This window comes from Morchella sextelata (assembly GCF_020137385.1).
Source record: "Morchella sextelata strain SCLS chromosome Unknown scls_19, whole genome shotgun sequence".
NCBI lineage: Eukaryota > Fungi > Ascomycota > Pezizomycetes > Pezizales > Morchellaceae > Morchella > Morchella sextelata.
Genome location: NW_025408634.1, coordinates 1,000,049 through 1,024,161, shown reverse-complemented (window position 1 = coordinate 1,024,161; position 24,113 = coordinate 1,000,049). Strand labels below are relative to the sequence as shown.

The 24,113-nt window shown below is 49.8% G+C and overlaps 4 protein-coding genes across 4 annotated transcripts; 1 reads left to right on the top strand and 3 right to left on the bottom strand.

Annotated features, from left to right (window-relative positions):
- Positions 1-6,013: 6,013 nt before the first annotated feature.
- Positions 6,014-7,702, bottom strand: H6S33_005158 (uncharacterized protein; the record flags this gene model as incomplete). Its single annotated transcript, XM_044836514.1, has 6 exons — positions 6,014-6,028; positions 6,083-6,123; positions 6,176-6,202; positions 7,042-7,160; positions 7,366-7,603; positions 7,657-7,702. 6 exons carry the CDS (start codon positions 7,700-7,702, stop codon positions 6,014-6,016), a joined length of 486 nt encoding a protein of 161 aa, XP_044690371.1.
- Positions 7,703-8,862: 1,160 nt separating this feature from the next.
- On the top strand, positions 8,863-11,766 carry H6S33_005157 (uncharacterized protein; the record flags this gene model as incomplete). The annotated part of the gene is made up of 2 exons (XM_044836513.1): positions 8,863-11,539; positions 11,600-11,766. 2 exons carry the CDS (start codon positions 8,863-8,865, stop codon positions 11,764-11,766), a joined length of 2,844 nt encoding a protein of 947 aa, XP_044690370.1.
- Positions 11,767-17,443: 5,677 nt separating this feature from the next.
- Positions 17,444-18,724, bottom strand: H6S33_005156 (uncharacterized protein; the record flags this gene model as incomplete). Its single annotated transcript, XM_044836512.1, has 3 exons — positions 17,444-17,751; positions 17,815-18,247; positions 18,323-18,724. The coding sequence occupies 3 exons, from the start codon at positions 18,722-18,724 to the stop codon at positions 17,444-17,446; spliced, it is 1,143 nt and encodes a 380-aa protein (XP_044690369.1).
- Positions 18,725-20,714: 1,990 nt separating this feature from the next.
- Positions 20,715-22,997, bottom strand: H6S33_005155 (uncharacterized protein; the record flags this gene model as incomplete). Its single annotated transcript, XM_044836511.1, has 1 exon — positions 20,715-22,997. One exon carries the CDS (start codon positions 22,995-22,997, stop codon positions 20,715-20,717), a length of 2,283 nt encoding a protein of 760 aa, XP_044690368.1.
- Positions 22,998-24,113: the final 1,116 nt, after the last annotated feature.

Sequence of the window (24,113 nt, the reverse complement as noted above, 5' to 3'; positions counted from 1 at the left end):
CTACCTCGGATTCTTGCTATCAAGCAATACGCAGGAACAGTATTAATGGCACCATGCAAAGGCCCTAGCTTTCAGGGCTAGGGTCTCCTACGCATCTTTACTGTCTACCACATCTCGGCCCTAACCCCCAGAATAAAAACTGATTTGCGGAGGGTAATCTCTGGTAGCGGTCTCGGGGATCGAGCGAGATGTCCGTTGCGAATATTAACTGGCAATGATCAATCCAGCAGCAGCAGCATCTCCACCGGCACCCCTCCCCCCAATCCCCACGAATTCAACGAGCTAACGACAAGAGAAGAGGCGTGCACAAGACATGTAGCTCACGCCCAGCAGCCTGTTTCTTCCAGAAAGGGTACCAGCTGCATCTGGGTTAGGGTTTCTTCCGTTTGCTTTACACAACGAGGTAGGTATTCCAAAACCCATTAATTGGGAGCCAACTCGCATCTTCGCCTTTGTATCCAGCATAAAGTAGGATTCTGGGCCTATATCTAGAGTCCGGTCCAAATCGAGTATGTATGTAGCTGCTAATGGCCGCCAAACCGCAGGCCCCAAACCAACAAGCTGGCCTGACGTTTACCATCACCCGGTCGAAAGTATCCCCTTGGTTCGTATCCGTCGAGATATTGTAAAACCCGACAACTCTTTCCGGCCTAGCGGCAACCATACATGTATTTCCCCGGGTCCTGTGCACGGGCTGAGGAGATGCCGCAAGTATACGCACATCAAATCTCTTCACCTTACCGCAGGGCCGCCTGCTCGCAAATAGGAGTCGATATTGCCGGGCCTAACGGCTCTCAAAATACAGTTCCAGCCGTGGCCCCCCGCTCGCTTATTATTCCAGATAGTAGCCCGTCCATGATCCTAATTTCACTTTCCTATGCATCAGCCGGCTGCTGATAATTGAGCAGTACAAACAGACACTTACTCGCTGCAGCTGCTAGCTAGCCAGCAACAGGAAATAATTGGTAAACTCCAGCCCAGGCCAGCTCCGTAACATGTTCTTCCAGATGAAAGCTCAGTTCTTATGCGGGGCCAGAGTTTTTCTTTCCTACATGTATTTAGTAGTTTAGGAGCTGGGGTTGAGTTTGCGAAGAATGTGCCCCCGGTACCGGTGCCGAAATTCGGGTTGTCCATTCGCCGCAACTGTCAATGATCGACCGGGAGGGTGCCAACAGAGCATGAATCTGGGCGCCGCGCATTGGGACATCGCAATTGACATACCTATGGCCAATGATTCGATCCCGTGGCCGTTATTTGTGCTCCCCGGGTCCGGTGTCTCTCTTTGTTTTCCTTCTTTTTAGTGGCTATGACCAAAGGCCGGACAATCTGGAGTAGCTGTCACCCGGGGCCGGCCCGGCTGCAAGAACGTATCTTTGAGCCAATGCAGGACGACAAATCTGTACATAGTTGAAATAGCCATCGGTTCGTCGCTCTGGATGTCTCAAGGGTTAAATGTGGCTTGCTGGGACCTTCGAAGGAGGTGATGTGGTAGGTCTGTCTATCTGGACCGGCACCAAACTCAGACCTTGGTGCAGACTTCCTCCCAATTAGTGTCTCACTAAAACGTAGTTCTGCGTTCTGTCCGTTCTCTCAATAACCAACAGCGAAACCCCGCTTGACTTTCCAGAAACCACAAAATGTTGGCATTTAGTTATCCTGAAATTCGAGGTGATGGTTGCAACTGTCAATGATCGAGCTGGAGGATAAATTACAGGTTTTTATGCTTGGCTTCCATTGATTGGATTCCAACCCATTGCGATAGCGGCCCAGTAAGATGCGCCCTTCGGTTTCATTATTTCTAGAGGCTGCATAAACCTGCCAAACTGGCAAGTCCCGTATAGTAGGCGAAATATAATTCATGCTCGCTCATCAAATAAGCCCAAACCACTATATATTAGGGGTGCCTGACCAGATCCCTTCATAACCACGTTTCATTAGAACCTTAAAAAAGAACTAAATCTTTTTGCCTACCCGCGTCATCCGCCGAACACGGACCGGCCGAAGCACCCGGGAAGAGGACCGCCTATTTAGGCCAGCCCAAACACTAGCTGCTGCCGCACCGCCGCATTCATACTCCGGCGGGCCATGCGATGAAGGCCGCGGTAAACGCATCAGAAATAGCTGCTCCAGAGCAAGGAGACTTGCGTCTCACGAGCGGTGCGGAGGGTCGGGAGGAGCTGTGGTACAGCTATTGAAACTACGTGAAAATCCAGACTGCAGCTAGCTAGCTAGCGCACAGGAGACTTTTGCGATAATTCTGATGCACGCATTAAGCTCATCCCTATTTCCAGGTTACCACAATGCCCGGAATTTTGATCTAGTCTAGACAATCATATGTCGGTATACTCCCTCCGGCCGGGCCAGGCTGTTGTTGATGGGTGCGGCGTGCGCGACGGGCCCGCCCAGAGCAATTAATCTTTCAGGATCGCCTATCGAATTCCGGGCGCTGTCTAGCAAACCTTAAAAAGTTTGATTCACTGAAACAGTGCACGTGTCTCACAAAGTCCAGTCAAGTTGAAGTGTATATGTTTGTATGTACCTCTATCCGACTCAGTCCAAATCATAGTAAAATACCGAGCTTCGCTGGCCTACACGTACTGGTATAAATATAGCTCGAGTAAGCTCATTGGACGCCCGATTTATGGAGAGATGGCTTTCTACCCTATCCTAGGGTTTCTAACCAACTCTAGATATGTATCAGGTTTCTGCTTTGAACCTTTTTCCTTTAGAGCCAGCTCCAACTTTACATGGCGCCAATTCCCCCAGAGCCCAGTAACGGATCAATTCGCAGCCAGCGATATCCCACATGATGTACTCCAAATTCCCGTTGACCGCTTCACCCGCTGCTTATAGGCAAAGGACCTCCACTGACTTCTTAGAAACCAAATACCCACCAGGAAGACCCGTTACCGAGTGACAGCTCATGACTACAAACCGTCAGACCACACACAACTCTGTCATCTCCGCCCGCCTCATTTATTCTTAGGCGGAATACTCACATATAAACCAGTCCGCTTAGCACAAGTAGTTACCCCGTCCCTTGAAAGAAACTGCCCTATGCAGGCCCGCTCTGCGATCCGCGCGAAAAGTGCAAGAAACGTATATGATTATTCAGGCTATGATTCCTTCGCCCCCCCTCCTCTCTTCCGGAAGGAGAGGGGGGGAGAGAGGACTGTGCTTTCCAGTGACGTCGTCGGGTGCGGGTTTCATGACACTCGCAGGTGTTCGGAAGAATCACCACCCTAGCAAGAAAACGTAAAACCCCCGGCTATAATATCGTTTCACCTCTATGTGTTTCGCCAGCCAGATCTTCATGAATTCAGTGGAATGTTATTTTTGCGGAGAAGTTATGCAGTGGATGGTCCCACCCGCATGGCATGGGATTACATGGTGCGCAACACAAAGACCATACCATACCCGGTCGAATCTTTTGTCGCTTGAGGTACTCTGGTTGATCAATGGCGTAATGAGCTTCTGCATATCTCTCGGCGCATGAGTAGTTAATGGGTTGAGTAGAGCAGCAGACTTCGCAATTGAACCAAAGAGAGACAGTAGAGTTACCTTTACTAGTATTCCGGATTAACTAATCATCCGGTAGTACAGTGGTTGTACCCAATCCCATGATGATGGTGGTGGGGATGACTGAACTAGGCTGACGACTGACTATTACTGCCACTTCACCATTCTGCAGTGAGCAAACAATAGGACTCCAGTGGGGTACCAGTACTAGGTCGTCGAGTAGCTAGATAGAGAGGGTTCATCTCATGCGTTCCCAGGCATGGCTGAGTCTCACGGCCGAGTCTAGTGGGGTCGGTAGAATATCCTATCAGTGATTGACTGCGCTTGTTTCATAAACAATCACTCGACGTCGTGTCCGCAAAAGAGCCTGAATAACCTACATACGTGACATCTCCCCCTCATCGCAGTACACTTCACCCCGGATTGTAGGAATGTTTCGTTTCCCCTAGCCTTACCCCACTCTTCATACATGCAATTAATGGGGTTCCTTATCTACGACCGGACCGTCTATGTGGCTCGCAATGGATCCAGCCACACCCTCCACATGCGTGGCCGCAGATATGGCCACGTATATGTAGAGTACTCAGAATAGAGTAGATGCTATGCGCTCGCATAGAGTACATCTGCAGTCCCAGGATAAGGACCTTCTAGATTTCTGCGCTGGATTTTCGATTTACATACAAAAGTGTCCGCGTGCCTCATACTCAGGTTAGGCTTTGCCCTAATGTTTGAGAATATGCAGGGAAAACTAATTTACGAGGAATGATAACCCTTGCCCTTGTTTATGCAAAGGTTATCATTGCGTCGCAGTCTGGAATGGAATTCCAATGTTTTGGTAGAGTAGATAGGGAAATCAAAACGGATAACAAAGGACCGTTGGCCTCGGTGTCCTTTGTGATTTGATATATGTGCGCGCGCCGAACAAAGGGAAGTCAAAAAAGGTCACCACATGTAATATTATGACTCTAATATTGAAAACAAAATAGGCATCTTGCAGGCAGGGGAATCTCCTATCAAGTGGCCAACCGAACAGTTCTCGGGAGGCAACTAGCGTGTGTAGGTATAGGTAATTTGAAATTGATACCGAGTGGAAGGTTATTTATCAAGATGAGATTCACGATCACCGAAGCGACTGCTTTCCCCAGGAGATGACCAGTAGATAGACGATATGAACCACCCTTCAGGAGATACGATTTCTTTCAGATGATAGGTATCATACGTCCACAAATGTACGCACCCGATATCATGATTTAAAGTAGGCTGTTAACAGCGCCACACGCCTTTACTCAATGCGAGTATCCGAGGAACGGACGATGGGGCATATGGGCGAGCACAGATTGGTTATCTGGTCCGCCCTCTTTCGGAAACGGGTGCTTTCGGAGTTCTCTCAGTAAGAAATGAACTTTCAAAAAAAGAAAGGGGTGGGCGAAGGGGCGCGCCTCAAGGCATATATATTAGGAATTGCTAGAGTAGATATCAGGATCCGAGGTCGTGGTACGGAGTAAAGGCATGTCTCTGCCAGAAGAGAAGCAGGAGAAGCAGTATCCGAGATATTTTTGGCGCTGACGTTGAACAGTTGAACCCTCATTTGGCTGCCAGAGATAAGGGACGAGGATACAGGGTAGATAAAGGAACAAAGCTTGGACTTCTCATGCAGGCAACAATCGCCAGCTGATATCAGGATCGTGATTCGGCCCGCGGTTACATTCAAGACGCAATTTAATATTTATTATTCTTCCAACCGACTGCTTCTGGAACGCCTCCTCGTCCGTTTGATTCCACCAAGGATTGTGCCTTATTCATCCGAAATACAGCTTAAGGGCCGACCGGCCGAACCGATTTACCGAGTTCTCGGGAATTCCAGTCTATAACTATCTTGGACAACAGCGCCGACGTTTTAATCGTTTTAATCGTTTTAATCGCTAGAAATGCCATACCAAACCGATAGAAACTTAGCTGCACATGATTATTGCTTAGTTCCTTGGTTTCTGCAAACACCCGTTCCCCGCGTGAATAACGCCTCATCGGAATCCGTTATTAGTTTTAGTTGCTTGGAGTTTAGGACATCCTGAAACACAGTGGGGATATGATGGGACTACTAGCTCCATGCGGAGCATACACGGCCTAAAGATGCAGCTCAAAATGGAGGATGTGATTCGATGTTGATTTTATCGACACTTTCGTCGCTTGTTGTCGATGGTGACATGTAAAACCAAGCTCCATACGGCAGTCCGTTTGGTTCGCTTTGAGCTTTATGAGAAAGAAGCACGGGACGGCTGTGTTGATGTAGTCTCAATCGCAATTGACTGATGGATTTATTCACTGGGCATCCGCGGCGCGGTCCAAGTCAAGCTCAGTCACAGTCAGTACCGGTAAGTCGAAGACAGCTGTTTCTGCTCCTGCTCACAGGACCGCATATCATAAGAAGTGGTTGGCCGTCTGATCTCCCCTAGCTAGAAACCATGTATCGGTGGTTGCTTCAGGTATGTAGTAATCACCTCCAACGGGGCTAATCGTCTATCCTCGTTAATTGAGGAGACAAAAAAATGACTAGCTAACCTACCTGACTGTGGGCCTCTGCCGTGGTCAATAATTGTGGCATTGCTGTTGTTGTTAGGTAGCAGCGGGCAGTGGATCGATCACATTTACGACGTACCTACAGGTAAGTATTTATTCCACTGGCCTGTGGGTGCCTCGATATCTCCAAGGGGTGCTCATAGATCGCTGGTAACATGCTGTGAATCATAATACAAAAGCACACAGTACTGCAAGTGTGTTGGAAGTATGAGTAATCCTGTGCAATTTGCGGGGGAGAGAGGGATGGATCATGGATGCCTATGAATTTTTTTATTATTCTTTGAGGAAGCCTTCTCCGAATGTCTAATTTGACGAAGCGGCCAAGTGTTGTTTACGATATGGGGGGTCAATATGTCATCATCAGTCAAACCAATGTTAAAGCCATGATTTATCGCCGCGGAAGCAAGAAGTCCGGGGAAGCTCAGACAGGCAAAAAAGCACATCATAAGTTTCCGAAGAGGAGAGTGCAGTGGTCAAGGGGGTGGAAGTAACATTGAAGATTAGATGATCTGATAACGTGTGAGACTGAGCGAAATTTGGACGTTTTAAAGTCTCCAGGATAGTTAGGCTTAAACTTTCGGATAACGGGGCTATGGGTTCTTTTTTCGTTTGTTCTCCCCACAGAAAGAGCACAAGACCACAGTTGATCCCACGTTTTTTGAGGTATGTACCTCAAGTCACACTGGCCAATCATAGAGGCCCTGATGCGTTCACTACCCTAGGGGTGATGAATTGCCCTTTCTGCCTCCTCCGCCTTCGAGCAAAACGTAAACCTCACTCCTAGGACCTGGGCTACATGACATTGTAACTATGATTTTTGTGTCTGAAACAGGCCCGCATGTCGCGAGGAACCTGCAGGAATAAGCCGAACGTGGAAGGATCCTCAGGACTCGGATTTCAGTCTCGCTTGAGGGACTTGCAGAATGTAGGACTCTTAGGGCATACGGTTCTTGGAATTTTTACGAGGAATGGATTGGATGGCACTCTTTTGCTGGTCAGTGATGTGATGGGGGCGGCGGCTCTTATCGAGGTTATCTTTAGACCCCAGGAAGTACCGACGCACCCTGGATGCACACCGACAGCAGCATGATGCTACTGCAGTGTACAAACCATGTACCACCGCTCAATCGAGTCGAAACAGATAGCTTGTACATGTCCATATTTCTGGTAGTTACAGCCCTTCACAGAACGGATATCTCTTCATCACACACGGGGTATGGATATGGATATGGATGGCGTCCAACTATGTGATTGAAGCAGGTGAATTACCCTGCTTTCCCTAAGACACTGGCTTTTCCGGAGAGGGGAATACTCGTTTGGACCATACCTGACGCGGCTAGTTTGTTAAGCTGCGACGCAATATGCCAGTTGACGCTCACCATCTGGGAATCTCCGACTAGGTAGGTCTGGTCTGGTAGCAAGTGGTGGCAGGATTTGGGAGAGAGAAGGGCACAGTCTCTCTCGTACTCTACTTGTTTATGTGTGGCCGGGTGTCTTTGGGGAGGGTCTTGGGACCGTTAGTCGTGGTCTTGGGGTTTCTTTTATTTCTGAGTGGGTTACCTATGACTCTATGACTGCCAGATACAAAACCGTCCTGTGCAGCCATCCAATACAGCTGTAGCTATCTGTATGTTTATGTAGTGGCAGTGTAAGGTGCTCTAGATACATTTCAGCCAGGTCCTCTCCCACAAGAAGCACACACACGTAACAGTTGGATAGAGCTACTTGTAGATACATAGACAGCAGAGAGGCCTGATCCAAGGGCGGACATTTTGTGGGGAGGCCTATCTAGAGTGTGTTGCCGTCGCGGGTGGACCTTGGCGGCTTCCCTATCTATCTACTCGTTCACTATCGTCCTTTAGTGATTCACCTCTCTCAACTCCTCCTCTCCTCTCCTCACACCTTTTGTCCGCTGCCTCCCCCTCCCTTCGAAAGTATTGTCTCCTCTTCCACCACCTCCCTCACTTCAACTTACATATTCTTTTTCCATCTACATCTCCTCACATCTATTATCTCATTCACTCTCACAATATCGCCTTCGAACCATCTCGGTTACCAATACATATCGTCCTGAGCTAGCTAGCTCTTGTTCTCTTGTTCCCATCGCTCACAGGATCTCTCGTTCAACACACCCTTCTTCTCAATACACACTCTACTCGTTAGACCATATTGTGTCTATCCATTCACTTATCGCATTTCTGTTTAGAACAACGCCTTTTGTCCCGCGCGTCTTCTACTGTTAGCTAGCATAGTCTCCCCATACACTTGATAGGACTGTCGCTCGACCGTCGTATGTATGACACATAAAGGCAACACCACCATTTCAACATTTGCCACAGCATCGCCAGCCCGGTAGCAGCTTTGGAAAATATTTACTTCCTCCCTTCAAACATCGTCTCGAATCTAGGCTCGATACCCCAGCTCCGAGCTTTTTGTAGCCATGGCTTCTCGATCATCTGCTGGAGGAGGACCAGTGGAGAACACGCAAGTTGGAAATTACAGAATAGGTACAGAAATTGGTAGAGGATCATTCGCAGTTGTGTTTAAGGCACACAATACGGTATGTTTTGTTGGTGTTTTCTGTTTTACTTTTTGGTGCTCTTCTCGATACCCTGCAATGCACCCTGACGATGGTGAAGAGCTGTCGCTACCCTCGATTGTGCTGCTTCGCTGGCCATCCTCATCCTATTCGTGAAACTCTCATTCGAAAATAAACTTTGCGGCTCCGCTCGCTTTGGACCCGTTTAAAACCCGTGCTTTTTCACGATGCATTTATATGATTGGTCCACACGGCTAATGTTTGTTTCTGATACACAGAAAAATAAGTCTATCGCCGCTATCAAAGTCGTTCAGAGAGCCAAGCTCAATCGAAAGCTCCTCGAGAATCTTGAATCAGAAATTCAAATTCTCAAGAAGCTAAACCACCCCCACATTGTAGCTCTCACAGACTGCAAGAAAACTGACAAGTACATCCATCTCATCATGGAATATTGCTCTGTTGGTGATCTTTCGCATATCATCAAGAAGAGAGAGCGTTTAGATCAAATACACCCCTGCTTAGAAGGCCTAATGCAGGATTATCCGCCCGTTCCGGGAAGTGGACTCCACGAGGTTGTTGTAAGACATTTCTTGAAGCAACTGGCGAGCGCGCTCGAGTACTTGAGGAAGGACGGACTGGTTCATCGGGACGTGAAACCCCAGAATCTCTTATTAGATCCACCACCAGGCTGGGACGGACATATCCCCGAAAACCCTTTTCCCTTGGAAGGATCGCGTGCTCTTGTTGGTCTCCCATCATTGCCCATCTTGAAGCTCGCAGATTTTGGGTTTGCGAGAGTTCTGCCTGCCACTTCCATGGCAGAAACTCTTTGCGGATCTCCACTCTATATGGCACCAGAAATCCTCCGATACGAGAAGTACGACGCCACTGCGGATCTTTGGTCTGTCGGAACAGTTCTTTATGAAATGATCGCGGGAAGGCCGCCTTTCCGTGCCCCCAACCATGTCGATTTGCTCAGGAAGATCGAGGCTCGAAATGATAAAATCGATTTCCCTAGAGAATGTATAGCAAGTGATGATATTCGAGGGTTGGTACGCAGTTTATTGAAGAGGAACCCACTTGAGAGGATGTCATTTCAAGAGTTTTTTGATCACCCTGTGGTTCGAAATGAAATCCCTGGTGCCGCTGTAAGTGCACCGGCACCCTTAGTATCAGAGGTGGCGATAAGACCCAGAAGTAGCTTGGCTGCTATCAGAACCGAAGCAATGCCAATGAGGAGAAGCCCATCACTGCGAACACCGCGTGACGAGAGGGCACTTGAAGCCGACCGAGAAGGGACAGGAAGAAGTGCACCGGATCATCACTACATTCCACCGTCTCCAAGGACTAGGACAGCTGTAGAGTCATCCGCCTTGCCTTTTGCAACCCTTAGCCCATCCGGGGCCTCACCACGATTGGTTGAGCGAAGGCTCACTACACAAATTCCTTCCGCTGGACCATCATCACCAGCTTTTGAACGGCCACAGTCTCGCCCTTCACTTACAAATCATTCAACTGCACCAGCTAGGCAAGGGTGGAATTCAGGTAGAGATACTGGTGCTGTGCCTATGGAGAGGGTTCAGAGCAGAGGCACAGATCCATCACCTGGTAGCTCACTATTGGTGCAAAGAGGTGAACGAGTTGAACGAATTGAGCGAGGAGAACCAGTCAGAGACAGGTACTCCCAGCGCTCCCCAAGTGGTAGGGATATGCGACCAGTTGAAGAAGAGCAGGGAGAGAAGGAGGACTACGTTTTCATCGACAAACAATATGTACAGGTTAACTCTTTTGCCGATGAGATTGCAACTAGGGGAACTGGTCGAACTACACCATCACCCTCATCAAGCGCTCTGTCACGTAGAATCCCTGGTGGATACCAGGCCACGCCTTCGAGGGCTATTGCGGTGACCAGCCGACGCCCTGAAGTTCAATCTCACTCTAAGGGGTCCTATGACCGACGTTATGGATCTTCGCCAGGGAGGTCAACACTAGCAAAGGCATTAGAAATCGCCAATGCCCGTCTTTTTGGCGTCAGTGTCTCACCACCAAATCAGAGCCCACCAAACATGCAATCAGGATATCCCCCGCAACACAATCCCGGGAGTATGGTTATGCTCAGCAATGCTGGCGGTCTCGCGGAAGATGATATGATGGCTATTCAAACTATTGAAGATGCTGCGAGTAGGAGTGACGTTGTGTACAACTTCGCAGAAGTCAAATGGGCACAGTTGGTGCCGTCGGCTCCTTCAGCACCTCGTGGGCTTGGATTGCTACCTTCATCGGGCAGTGCTGGAGAGTTAGGGTTTGGAGGCGAATCGTCTCCGGGAAGCAGCGACATGCACCTAACTCCAGATGCAGTTGTCCAGCTCGCCGAAGAGGCATTGGTCTTGTACGTGAAGGCACTTGGATTGCTGTCAAAGGCTATGGAATTTGCAAGCACTTGGTGGTCTACATCAAACTCACGACCTGGATCGATGAGCCCAGCTGCTCAAATGGCTAGCGCCCGAGTCAGCAGTGTCGTTCTATGGGTCCGAGAGCGATTCAACGAAGTTTTGGAAAAGGCTGAGTTTGTTCGTATCAAATTGATGAACGCACAAAAGGAGTTGCCGAGAAGTCATCCAAGTCACCCAAGAAACAACCCAGATAACGATGACATGGGTGCGGGTACGGAGAATGTAGCAGTTACTCCTGGAGTGACTGCCGAGAAATTGATGTATGACCGCGCTCTCGAGATGAGTAATGCGGCAGCCGTCAATGAATTGATCGGAGAGGATCTCAATGGGTGTGAGGTGGCTTATGTCACTTCAATCCGGATGCTGGAAGCTGTTTTGGAAAGAGATTCCAGTGAGAATGAGGCGGATTGCGGACAGATGGAGGAGGAAGATAGGCGAATCGTAGAGAAGTGTGAGTGTTTTCTCCTTAGTTTCGATGCCTTTACTATAAGCCAGTTCTAATCCTTTGTAGACATGGAAAGCATTCGTGTCAGACTTGGTTGTTTGAAGAAGAAGTCTGCAATGATTATGTCGAAACGATCTTCTGGAATTCAGTCCATCCACTCCAACCACGGCTCTCCGCATCTACCCTCCATGTCTCCGGTCATGGGTTTGGGGATGGGGATGTCTCCGAAATAATCCCCAGTCGAGATTATTATTTTTATCCTTACGTTTGCCTCTCATGAATATTCAGAGATTGTGAGCGAGTAGTTGGCTATAAGCTGTCGACCACAAGTTTATTTTTGTTTTTCTCCTTTCGTCCTCCTTTCATTCTTTCTATTGTGTTTGTTTTCAAGGGTCTGGGTTTCATTTCAAGCAGCACTCTTTCGAGCTGGTACCTTTTCACTTTCCGGAGGCTCTCGGAAAGGTGTGGTTTGTGCTTCTATGGCGTTTTGTCTTTTACAATTCTTTTCTTCAAGGGTACCGCATACTAGGAGCAGGCAGCGGGCGATTCTCAACTGAGAAATTTTTAGTGTGGCAGACTTATTTTTGATTCAAACTTATTCTGTTAAATTTCTTTTGAGATGTTTTGTTCTTATATTCTTCTAGTCAGGTCTCTGCGGGAAGGGGTACGGGGCGGTTTTGAATTACTTTTCTCTTCTCTACTTTTTTTTTTTTTTTTTTTTTTTTTTTTTTTTTTTTTTTTTTTTTTTGAATTGGTGTACGAATATTATGGCGGCGTCTTGATTTTTCACCTTTACAGAGGAATTTGTGTTTTTATTTCCGTTTTCATTATTTCCGTCTTTTCTTGCTTTCTTCGAATAAGGGTCATGCATGGGTATGGAGTAGTTAGCTGTTCTCTCTACATATCTCTTCTTGGTTCTTGTTTCTATAACGGGGGCGCATATTCAGTGTATATGGCTATTAAAGATATATGATAACAAAAACAAGGGTTGCTTAAATATGTGTTCCCCGTCGTCCCGGCCAGCCCAGTCTCAGGCAGCAGTAACAACAAGCGGGGGACTTGTAGACTCGTAGGGTACCTAAAGTGGGGGCGGAAATTATTCCAGGCAGGTACTCTACTTCCTTTTTTGTTACGTACTGAGACAAGCCCTTCCCTGCTGTCTCGAGGCAACGTGACCTGGTTTTTTTCTGCGCAGGTATTTTAATAAAGTACATAACCCTTCTCAACCGCGACGGTGGCCACGAACCCCGTTGACATGTCAACTGACCAGTGACCACCGTTACAAAAACAAAGAGCAGGAGGATGTATCTGGGCAGGTTGTGTACTTGGTCTAGATAGGTAGAGTGCGCAAAGCTGAAAGTACCGTGCTCTATGTATGTACTCTACCTTGAGTACCTGACCCCCTGCACCTTCTAGCATCTCTTGGAGCGCTCTAGCACTGCCCAGCAACCTTGTCAGATGTGGGCGCTGTGCAGGACGGGAAGGAACTAGCATGACAGCTTGGTGTGTGTGTGGGGGAAGCTGTCTCTGTCTTGGTCAGATGAATAAGCTCCTCTCTTGCCAAGGCTTGAGGCTTGAAAGGTCCTGAGCAATATTAAGGAGCAACCAACATGCAACTACCGGCGCGGCACGATGACTTCATAAGGAACAAACAGAGCAAACAGCCAAGAACTGGGATCCTGGCTTTTGGGCGTTTGCAGTCGCTGCGTGTGTGAGAGGTGTTTGGTAGCTGGGGGAACCGGGGAGCCTGGAAGTAAGTAGATCTAGAGTACCAACTCTACAGAGAGTGTCATGTCACGGGAAAACGGTGGGCGAGATGATGGGGAAAGTTTGGAGATCATCGATAGAGTAGTTGGGATGGCGTATATGGTGTGATCTGGAATGTAAGCAAAAGCGGGCGGGCGTAGATCATGAGCACCCTTTTACACTTCTACACAGGCTTATTGGGGGGTTTCTGAGCATGAGCAGCTCTATGTATATTATTGTATGTTCCTGAATCCGTCGACCAGGAAACAACACCACCACTCACTCCCATTCGACACAATAACCTGGTTTCTTGCTGCGAGTCGCATAGCTATGATGTAGTTTGTCCAACCATACCATACATACAAAACACCCTCCATAGGCCCTTCCGAAGCCACTCAGTCCGTCTGGTTCGTGACGTGAATTAAACAAACGCTGGAGACGCTGGGGTCCAGCGATGACGTTCTTGTTGTGCCTGGCCCACGAGGCGAGGCGAGGCGAGGCTGGTCAGCACCCATGGGCCCACAAGACCTATGATATCTACTCTAGGTGTGTACTAGTGCTTTGGAGGAGGATGATCGCCACATGGTTAGTAATCGAGAGGGGGGGGGGGGGGGGGGGGTAATGATAGTGTCAGCGGGATGTTGATAATCGGGTGTACCTATCTCGTTATCGGGGGTGGTTGGTAGTGGTGGAATGTTCTGGTTGCTTTAGGTACCAGCTTGTGACTAAAAGTGAGATGGGATATTTCTGATTCAAACTCTGACTGTGTAGAGAGCGGCCAGATAAGAAAAGAAATGTTTGGTGATTTGGCCGGACGGTGGTGTTTGGGGGTTTGTTCTTGGCGTGGGTGGTGATGGTCACGGAGCATAGGATATCACTCGGCTGCGGTGTTACGGGCGGTGTTCGGCTCTGTTGACCGGATGTTATCCACCGGTGACGAAGGGAGAGTCCCGCTGACAAACGGAGTGAATGTGGTAAACTGTGCCGAGAGCCCCGTAACAGCGGGTCGGGGAGGTGTCTGCCAGATCATATTATCAATGAAGCCTCCGTAAAGAAATAGGGCAATGAATCCCTCGGTACATAATCCAACCCGTTCGTTAGACTTTAGGTAACAGAAAACAAGACATCGGAACTATGTAATTAAAAAATGATAATCGAGATCGGGAGGATTCAAGGCGTGGAAAAGCGCGAGCTTAAAAGAGTGGGTATATTATTGTTATAGAGAAATTCCGGTACTAATAATATAACTACATGTAGATACATGAAGATACACAAGAAATTTATGAAAAATGGGTGCTTGCAGCAACATCAAAGTAGACGGAGGAGAGCATTTCAAAAAATTACCCGGGACGCCCAAAATAACGAAGCTACATGGACTTAAGAGGAGAATATATGGGTAATCTGTTTATTTTCTTGTCTTCTGGAGCGATAGTAGTGGGTCTTGGGGATAAAATGAGATTTTGTATTGACACAACCCTAAATTATGTAAATATAAGAGAACAAAAACGATGATAAACGTCATTAACATGGATCTGCAAGTGGTACAATGTAGAGGTGCGTTAGTGTAGAGCACGTTCCAGCTCCGGGTTCTCCCATAAAGTATTGCAAAGCTAGCGTAAACTGAGAGCGGATGAATATGAAGTCAACACTACCAAAAGAACACCTGTCAGTGTGGGTTGGATGGTCCAGCGGTATCCCATCGACTGTAAGCGCATTCGGGCGAGTTTGATATAGTTATATCTCATAATGATATTTTTTTTTTTTTTCATGTGTGGTTGCCAGTTGCGGAAACATGATAAATAATTCGGTACACGGTTGAACCACAAAACGGTTTTTACAGTCGATGGGATAGTGGTAAGACTCAGTACCATAGCTGCGAGCCATTAGCAACTTTGGCCCCCAGGTGGGGGCTCTTGACGTACTTCTTCTTTTTTAATTGACGAGCAGAATTATACATATAGGGGGAGTTTGATACTGCGGTTGTTCTAGGCACTTCGTATTCATCTTCTTAGGGCACCATATAGGTAACACTCCTTTTTGTCCTTTTCAATCAATTAGCAACGGCGGAGACGGCGTCAAACCCATAAACAGATCAATCCTTTAGCCCTGTACGTCATTGGCCAACTTAGTTGATATCAGAGTACCAAATTGACCAGCGTGGAAGCTCTCCCCGGTTCGGAACTTATCATGGACAGAGTATTTTTTGGTTAGGCATGCCGTCCATCCATTGTCATATTTTTCACCGATTCTCTGTATCATTGATGCTCGGCCTTCGCAAAAGTCTCAAAGCATGAGCCAGGGCCCAGACCTGGGCGGACAAGACCCAGACCTGGGCGGACAAGACCTGGGGGAGTAAGTAGCTGGCTGCCTTCCATGGATGATGACATAGCCATGAATCATCTCTATGAATGCAAATGCTAAATCTCATGCAGGATCTCGCCATACATGCATCCGCTAAATATTTTCCCACACGTCCATTACCACCCGGAGGGAATCGGTCCTGACTACCTCGGTAAACAAACAGCAGAAGCAGAACCTGGGCTAGTATGCCCCACGAGGTGGACCGCTATGAGAGAGGTAGCCGGCTCGGTGATAGTGTGGTGGCTTGAATATCATCAATCACGAAATATCACTCGGTGAATATTTCTGACAGGGGTACACACTACCACGAAACATGATAAAATATTTCTGATGCTTTCCCCTGCTTCCGCCTCCCTCAACACCTCCGAACGTAGCCGGGGCAATGCGTGTAGTTGATCCACCAGTGTTACGGATCCTTCCGGTCTTTCCAGTTTGGTGGAGGCGTTGATGTGGGTTGGTGGGGGTGTTTGGCGGGGTAGATAACCTTCCGAGCGGACCCGGAGGAACTAAATTGTCTATAGACGTCAACAAGTAATCGGTAACCCGAGGATGATCTCCGAAGGCGGGGTCCGGGGTGGAGGTTTGGATTAGGTAAATCATCGAGAACCCCGAGTAAGCGTCGATGAGCTGCGTTTCGACCAGACTAGACGTCAGCAAGCAGCCAGTTTGGGGGACAAAGGTGATGGCTCATGGACGGAGTGACGACGGGGCGCTGGTGATATAGCTGGAGGGGTTGATGTATGATGCTGGACCGCGGTACAGCTGGTGGCGGGGTGGTGGGGTGATAGAAGAGATGCTCTAGATCTTAGGCCTCCCGCACGTGTCGAACGGGAAGCCGAAACCGACTCGCGTCATCTAGGGGAATTATACATATATAAATCTATACGTATACTGCCAAGGCCATCTCCTCGCCCACGGCCACACGCACCAAAGCGAGAGGTGTATATTAAAACCAGAGCTATAATATATCTCTGAGCGCCCCCACCTCCATCTAGACCCCTCATCTCATGCTCATGCTCACTTCACCTCCCCCCCCACTATCTCACAGGTTCTCCAGGATGCACGCTACCACCCAATTGCAAGCTCTCTCCTTGCATGCCACTAACCCTCGCTCCACGTGAGTGATAGCCTATGATTCCGCCATCCGACCCTGCAGCAGCATCACAAAGCTTGATTGCAAAAGCCACAGATAACATTGGCTTGTGTGCCCTCGGGGGGGCGCTGCATAACTGTACCCCGCACTCCAACTGCCCTTTAATATCTTCGTGATATTATAGACAATCGGGCGGTCCCCATGGCCCCCGCGGAGATGGAGCCCAGGCACAACGGCGGCATGCACCATACGCGGGAGGCATCACAAAATATAGGGTGCAGGGGTTTGATGGGCTTCATTTAGAACACAGTGTCTGCTTTATTTTTAATTTTGCAGATGCAACACATCGAACAGAACTTAAGCAACTTGACCGAGAATAACCGAGAATCCCGATAGGCAGAGTAGATTCCGAGTAGATGATTCCAATAGTTACAATTGGGGAACAATATGATCATAGTAACCAGTCTTAATTCTCAACTAATTATATGCAGGAAAAAAAAAAAAGGAAAAAAAAAAACTAGGATCCCTTCGCTAAACACTCTAGGTTCCAGCGAAAAATAAGAACAAAAAACATGACGCCATGGATATTACGCAAAATACAAAAAACCATACGCTGGCAGTGGTATCGCAACAATCACCCTAGTCGCAGAATGCCCCAAAATGGTACCATCGCACTCGATCTTCCCATCCCCTCGATCAATACTCATACTTTAATCGGTGGTGGCCTTAAAGACGAATTTCTCCTCCTGCTTGAAGGGCACTCCCAACTCCAACAACCTTGCAAAAACATCTGCAAAGTCCTTGAAGAAGAGTTCGTTGTCCTTGGCGTATGCCTCAACGTGCTTACGGAAGACCTTGTCCTTGATAAGGGCCATGTCTGTGGGCAACATCATGAGGGACTTGCTGGAAACGTCCTCGAACTGCTTGGGACCGTTCCACTTCTTCCATGACCACTTCTCCTCAATAAGGAGCTTGTAGAAGTCGTTGGTGAAGACAGTAGGAGAGAATGTCCATGGTCCTGATAGATATTAGTAACCCGATTAAGAATTCTGTTTACAACAGATAAGAAAAAATAACTCACCATCGAATCCTGATCGGTCAGTGTGGCATCGACCAAGAGCGTGGGCACCGGAAAGTGCCACAATCTCTTGGTCATTGAAGCCCATGCGGTAGAAGATATCCCTCAAATGCCTCTGCTCCTTGGAAGCATCGGGAAGACGACCATCAGGAGTGCAAGCGGCAACGTCCCTGTCGTTACGTCCGGGCCTCCATGGGATCTTAGGTCCACCCATCTCCTGAATGGCAGCAACAGCTGCAAGGGTCCACAGATCAGAGTAGCTGATCCATGGGTGCTTGTCCTTGACTTTCTCTAGAACATCACGAGCAGTCCTCAACCCCGCATTGGCCCCATGATCAGACTCGGGGGCAAATCGCATGGTGGCACCGTTGGAGCCACCTGTCTTGGTCTCTTTGTCGTAGGTTCCAGAGGCGTGCCATCCGAGACGAACAAGGACCTGATTGGTGAAACAGTCAGCCACAAAAGCCCTTAAAACCATCTCATTTGCCAATTGAGTTCAAAGAAAACTTACTGGGCCGTAAGAGCCATCGTCGTATTCATCATTGCTGTCCAAGAGCTCTGCAACATCGTTGTAAACCTTCTGGTAGTCCTCCTTGGTGGGCTGGAAGGGGCCTGGAGGCTTTGTGCTTGACTTGCCACCGGCCAATCCGGTGATAGCTGATAGCTGGTCGGTAGAGTAGAGGTAGTACCCCGCACCACCGAGGGCGGCAAGAGTCAATCCAACAAAGACACCCCTTCCGCTACCACCGCCAGGAGCTTCCGAGGCATAGCCTCGGCGGGGTGCCTGCCTGATAGGAGAGGCTATCTTTGTTGATGGTCGGGCATGTGAGGCGGTTGTAAGATTCCTTCGGAGGGGTGTGAAGGAGATGTTCTTCGGGGCGAGCCGAGTGATAGTGCGAGCTGCTGATGCCATCTTTGATGTTCTAGGCTGATGAGGGGGGGTATAATTATCTCTAGAAAGCTAGAGGATGGAAGATAGCAAGATAGGGAGGGAAGATTGATTAACGGGGTGTGGGACGAGGGGAATAGTGGGGTTAATATAGATAGATGAAAGGGGATGAAGAGGAGGTGAAGGAGGATAGAAGTGGGGATAGAACGGACAGAAGGGAGGAGAAAAGACGGGAAGCACTAGGGTTAGGGGATATCAGTCCTATAGGACCCTCACTGGCAACGAGGCCATTCAGAGCTTCGACTCTGGGGACCGAATATAGAGACCCGTGGCTGATTAATGCGAGCTTATCGACAGGGTTTAAAGATCTCGGCTCGAAGCCCGCTAAGCTGAGTTGAGAGGTTTCCCCAGCTTTTTAAAGCTGGACCCTGGCACAACGAGGCCACTAGGGGTTTTTCCGGCTCGTTTTCGGGTAGCGGTGGTTTCCAGCGTGAGGTCTGGACGTCGTTCTCTGTCAGCAGTATTACTGCGAATAGTAATACACAACGAAGCCTTTAACCCAAAATTGCGAAAAACCTATAGAAATTTTCCTGAGCTGGCAAAAAAACAATTGAAGTGAAATTTGTCATATGCAGGGAAAAAGACCCAAAAAGGTGCTGATTTTCGGACCCTCCCTTCGATTACAGAGCCGCAATTTCAGGGTCGATAAAAAAAAAAAAAACGTGCTTGCAGGGCCAACCCGCCGACGTTACACGTTAAAAGTCAAGAAAGAAACCGTTTTGTTTCAGAACGATTACTACGACTATGACGACGCACTTCACACTTGGGAATGTTTATCGTAGAGGCACTTTTGATAACGATAAAGTTGGTACATACTGCCGAGAGACCCCGGCTGGCCAGGACGCAGGAAGGATCAGAAATACAAATACTCGCAGTAGCTGGGGGCATTGAAAAATTATACTGCGCCTTTCAGGTAGAGCCACAGAGAAGTGACACGTATTGGTAGCCGCCAGTAAAAGGGAGTGGAGCTACTACTTGCTACTAAGTACTCTAGGTGTTTATCCCGCGCGACCTCGGTATTCGCTGGACATCCCGGTAAACAGCGTCCAATCACGAGTGGGAACCGTCCCATCAACCTCGAACCACAAATGTTAACCCGGAGGATCAGCATATCTACATGCTCTAGAGTACCGCTGCTCTCGATCCAAAGAGGAGTACTCTATCCGTACATATGAGGACACTGTACATCAATCCAGAGTAACAACTCACGGATGCAAGCATCTCAAAAACGAGCAAAGTGACAACGTCAGAAATAGCACGAAATCATTATCAATCAGGCCCTGCGTATGCGGGCTTTAAACTTGACACTGCAATTGCGGAAGTGGCTTCCTACCAGAAAAGTTCTTCGCAATAAACGCCACCAATTGGCGCCTAGGCCTCAGAATGAATAATTCTACATAAGCATTTCCCATGGAATGGGTCGAGAGGCTACGTCTTGGATTTTGCGCCTACTGTGCTAAAAAAAAAAAAAAAAATGGCAAGGGTTGAATAGGCTCTATGATCTTATCAGATGTCAATATTACTAGTGCGAAATAGCCTCCATCTCATTGGTCTAGGACCCTGGTTGGAAGATTTTAGTGCGAGTGATAGCCTGTGATGAGCTACCGAATGACCAGCTTCGCGCCTAAGATGTTAGTACCTTTGACATTGCTCTAATTGCGCAAAGATGCCGTTAGCTTTGATTAAATCTGATTGCTTCCATTGCGGATAATCTCCTTTAGAAATCATCTTCTTGGTGCACTGGTTATCCCTCTAAATTGAGATTTGGCGATGGTGGAGTATTCAATCTGGATGAGAGAGGAGCAATTCATGAGATAAGTGATGTTCTACGGCTATGTAAGATCATGTTAAATGGAGAGAAAGGCCGAGACGGCGATTATGTGGGGTCTATTTATGTAGTGCATACAGTCGTTTCTCAAAACGACACAGTAAAAGTCTCCCTTGTCAAAGCAGCTCACGCAGCCATCCGCCCAACCCTCCTCACCACAGCACCCAGCCCCGCCAACTGGCCGTCGCAGTCCCACACCTGCTCAACAGGCACAAACATGACCGCCACCTTCGTCTCACACATCGCTTTCCCCCAGGCCGCCGAGAACTCGCTCACCGTTCCCGTCACAGCCGGAATATACACCCTTGCCTCCGCAGCCCCAAAGCCCATCACCTCGGCACCCACCTTCTCTGCCACCTCCTGCGCCAGAGCCGTGCACCTATCCACCTCCGAAGAAACAGGCAGACAGAGTATCCCCACCCCGCCACCACAGATGCTCCGGCCATTCGCCCACCCGCCGTAATAGACGCCAGACGAGGTCACGATCCCGCTGCTGCATGTCTCGGCGCACGCCTTGACGCCCCAGTCGTCGCTGGCCTTCGAGTCGTCGTTGTCATCATCGGTGTAGTACTCACCCCGCGCCCTCTGGATCCACTCCGGATCAAAGCCCACGCCCGCCCACTCGACCGCACAGCCACGCGGCAGCTCTTCCACCGAGACTATAAGCAGCGGCGGCCGTACACCCGTCTCAACCTCCGCCGGCTCCTCATCATCATCCTCCTCCTCCTCGTCCTCATCGGCCCCAAACAGCCCCTTCCACCCCGCCTCGCCCTTCCATCCCCTCCACAGCTCTTTCCACGCCGCCGTGGCCGCCGCCGCGCCCACAGGCCCCACCACATACGCCACACACCCCAACAGCACCGTCACCTCGGTCGCTGTCGCAACCCGCCACATATGCTGGAGCGCCATGACCGCCTGCGCACTCACGTCAGCGCGGCTGGCGCCAGGGTTGAGCACCTCCATGGAGCTTGGGACGAGCGGGACCATCCCCGCGAGCGCTGTCCACCCGTCGACACTGATGGCCTGGGAGTAGGGGCCGATGTTGGCGGGTGCCCAGTAGGAGCGGGACTGGACGTGCAGCCCTTTGCGCGGGGACTTGGCGGGGAGGTCGATGGTTGCGGAGAGGAGGATGTTGGTGTTGGCTGGGAGGCGGGAGCCGACGGAGACGCAGACGCGGGAGGGCGGGTTGGGGGCGGTGAAGAAGGAGGAGTAGACGCTGTTTATGGCGGCAAAGTCGGACATGGAGCGGAGGAGGAGGGTGGTGGAGGTGATGGAGGAGAAGGAGGTGTTGAGGGTGGAGAGGTTCTGGGAGAGGAGGGTCATTACGGACTGGGCTTCTTCGGTGATGGTGGAGGTGGGGGAGGGGCTGGAGAGGTTGGTTATGAATACGAGATTTCCGGACTGGGAGGTTTGGGCGGTGGGGATGCTGGGGCCGCCGGAGAGTGGTATGGTGCTTTTCGGCGATTCTGCGGGAGTGATATCGTCCCCGGTGTCAATGATCCTCAGAATGTCCGCAAATACCTTATCCCACAGACCCGGCTTCCTCAGGTCCTTCACCCACTCCTCTTGCCCCACCGCCTCTCCTTCCCTCTCCACAAACCTCGCGCCGAGCACCTTCAGATGCCCGACCCCTCCCGCACCCTCCACAATCTCCCTCTGCCCCTCCTCCACCTCAATCCTCCCCCTCCACCCGGGCCCATCCACCACAATCGTCTCATACTCCCCGCCCTCGCCCGCCACATGCACCCCCCACCTCCTCCTCAGCCCCTCCAGCTCCATCCTGACCGCCGGGTCAACCACACACCTCCACACCCACCGCTCCGCATCCAGCCCCACCGCCGCAACCTTCACGATCCGCGGCTCCAGCCCCACGCCCGCCATCTCCTCCAGCAGCGCCCCCTGCCCGCGCTGCCACAGATACGACAGCGACGTCAGCCCCAGCCGCGCACACACGCTCTCGATGCGCGTGCGCTGGTACGTGCTCAGGATGGCGCCCGTGCAGACTGCCTTGACGCCCGGGTGGCGCGCCATGATGTGGCGCAGCAGCGGCAGCAGGTCTTCGGTCTCGTCGTTGGCGGTCAGGGAGTAGGCGAGGTTCTGGTCGGCGCTGCGGCCCGTGATGGGGTGGCGGTAGAGCGGGAGGGAGAGCGCGTGGGGGTAGAAGGGGAGCAGCGCGTGGCCGACCGTCTGGTACATGAAGGAGTCGAGCTCGTCGGGGGTGGCGGCGGCGGGGGCCGTGAAGGTGGGCGGGGCGGCGGCGGTGGGGTGGATGGTGGTTGTGGTGGCGGGGGTGTTGGGCGTGGGCGGGTGCAGGTTGGCGAGGGCGACTATGCGGTGGTTGTTGGAGATGGCGTGGAGGAGGGAGAAGAAGGAGTCTTTGCCGCCGGAGATGAGCGCGATGGTGTCCATGGTGGTTTGGTGGCTTGGGGAGACTGGTGGGGGAGGTGGGGCCCCGCGGTCAGCGTCACTGTGCAGGATTTTGGGTCGTTGGTGGGACAATGCAATGCGGTAATGACCGTTTATTTGGAAATGGTTGGAGATACATGATTCTACTAACACCGCGCAGGAGCGCAAACAAACAAACAAAAAAATGTAGATATCAGATATTGGAGGGGTATGTATTGTAATTTCCCGCTTTTCTATGGCCACAATTCCACTGTACAGGCAACAGCAGCCTCAAACATACGGTTTTGACTCTTGCAAGACTGGAGCATTTGTAACCCCGCGTTCATAATAAGAACCGCTCCTCAGCTGATCCCTGGGGGTGTATAAAATCGCTGAAGAACTCTCTGCTTGCTGCATATATATCCGCCACAACAAAAAAAAAAAGAGAAACGAAACAGAGAGTAGTAAGGTAAGGTAGGCTTACATCCTGAGTCTATTGAATTATGTGACAGGAAGTATGAAACCTAGAATATCCCTTCAACCTGTGAGACGTCGTTGTTGATGTTGATGTTGGTTGTTGGTTGTGGTTGGTTGACGTCGGAGAAGAGATGGGATGAAAAAAAAAATTCTTTAAACGGGTCGTGGGTTAGGGTTGAGGTGCTCCATTCGTGTCACGTGGTTGTGGGAGCTAGCGAGTACAGGGTTTGGTATGGAAGCTTCGAAAGGTAGATTTCTGGTGCTCAGAGCTACTTGTATGGGCTGGTTTGGTTTCTTGAGTTTATTTTGTAGGGCGCTGTTCTGCGCGGATGTTTGGGTTTTGGGACCTTGAGAGTTGAAACTAACCGGCGTTGTCCATAAAGAACGATGGTGGGTGCCTTCAATCTGGGCTCGTCTCGATATACGATATGCCTCCCATGAAATCACACACTAGTACGGCGTGATATGAGGCTAGCTGGGTTACATAGTAGGCGGTACCCTTTCTTGATACGAGAACAACTTCGAATCGAAATGAGGTTTTATCACCTCCAAGATGTGCCCCAAATCCGCTATAAGGCTCAAATAGGTTTTTTCCGCCCCAAATACACTAGCAGCTTCGGTGGTGTAGTGGTGACATTACCTTCCTTGTGTTGATTCCGCTTT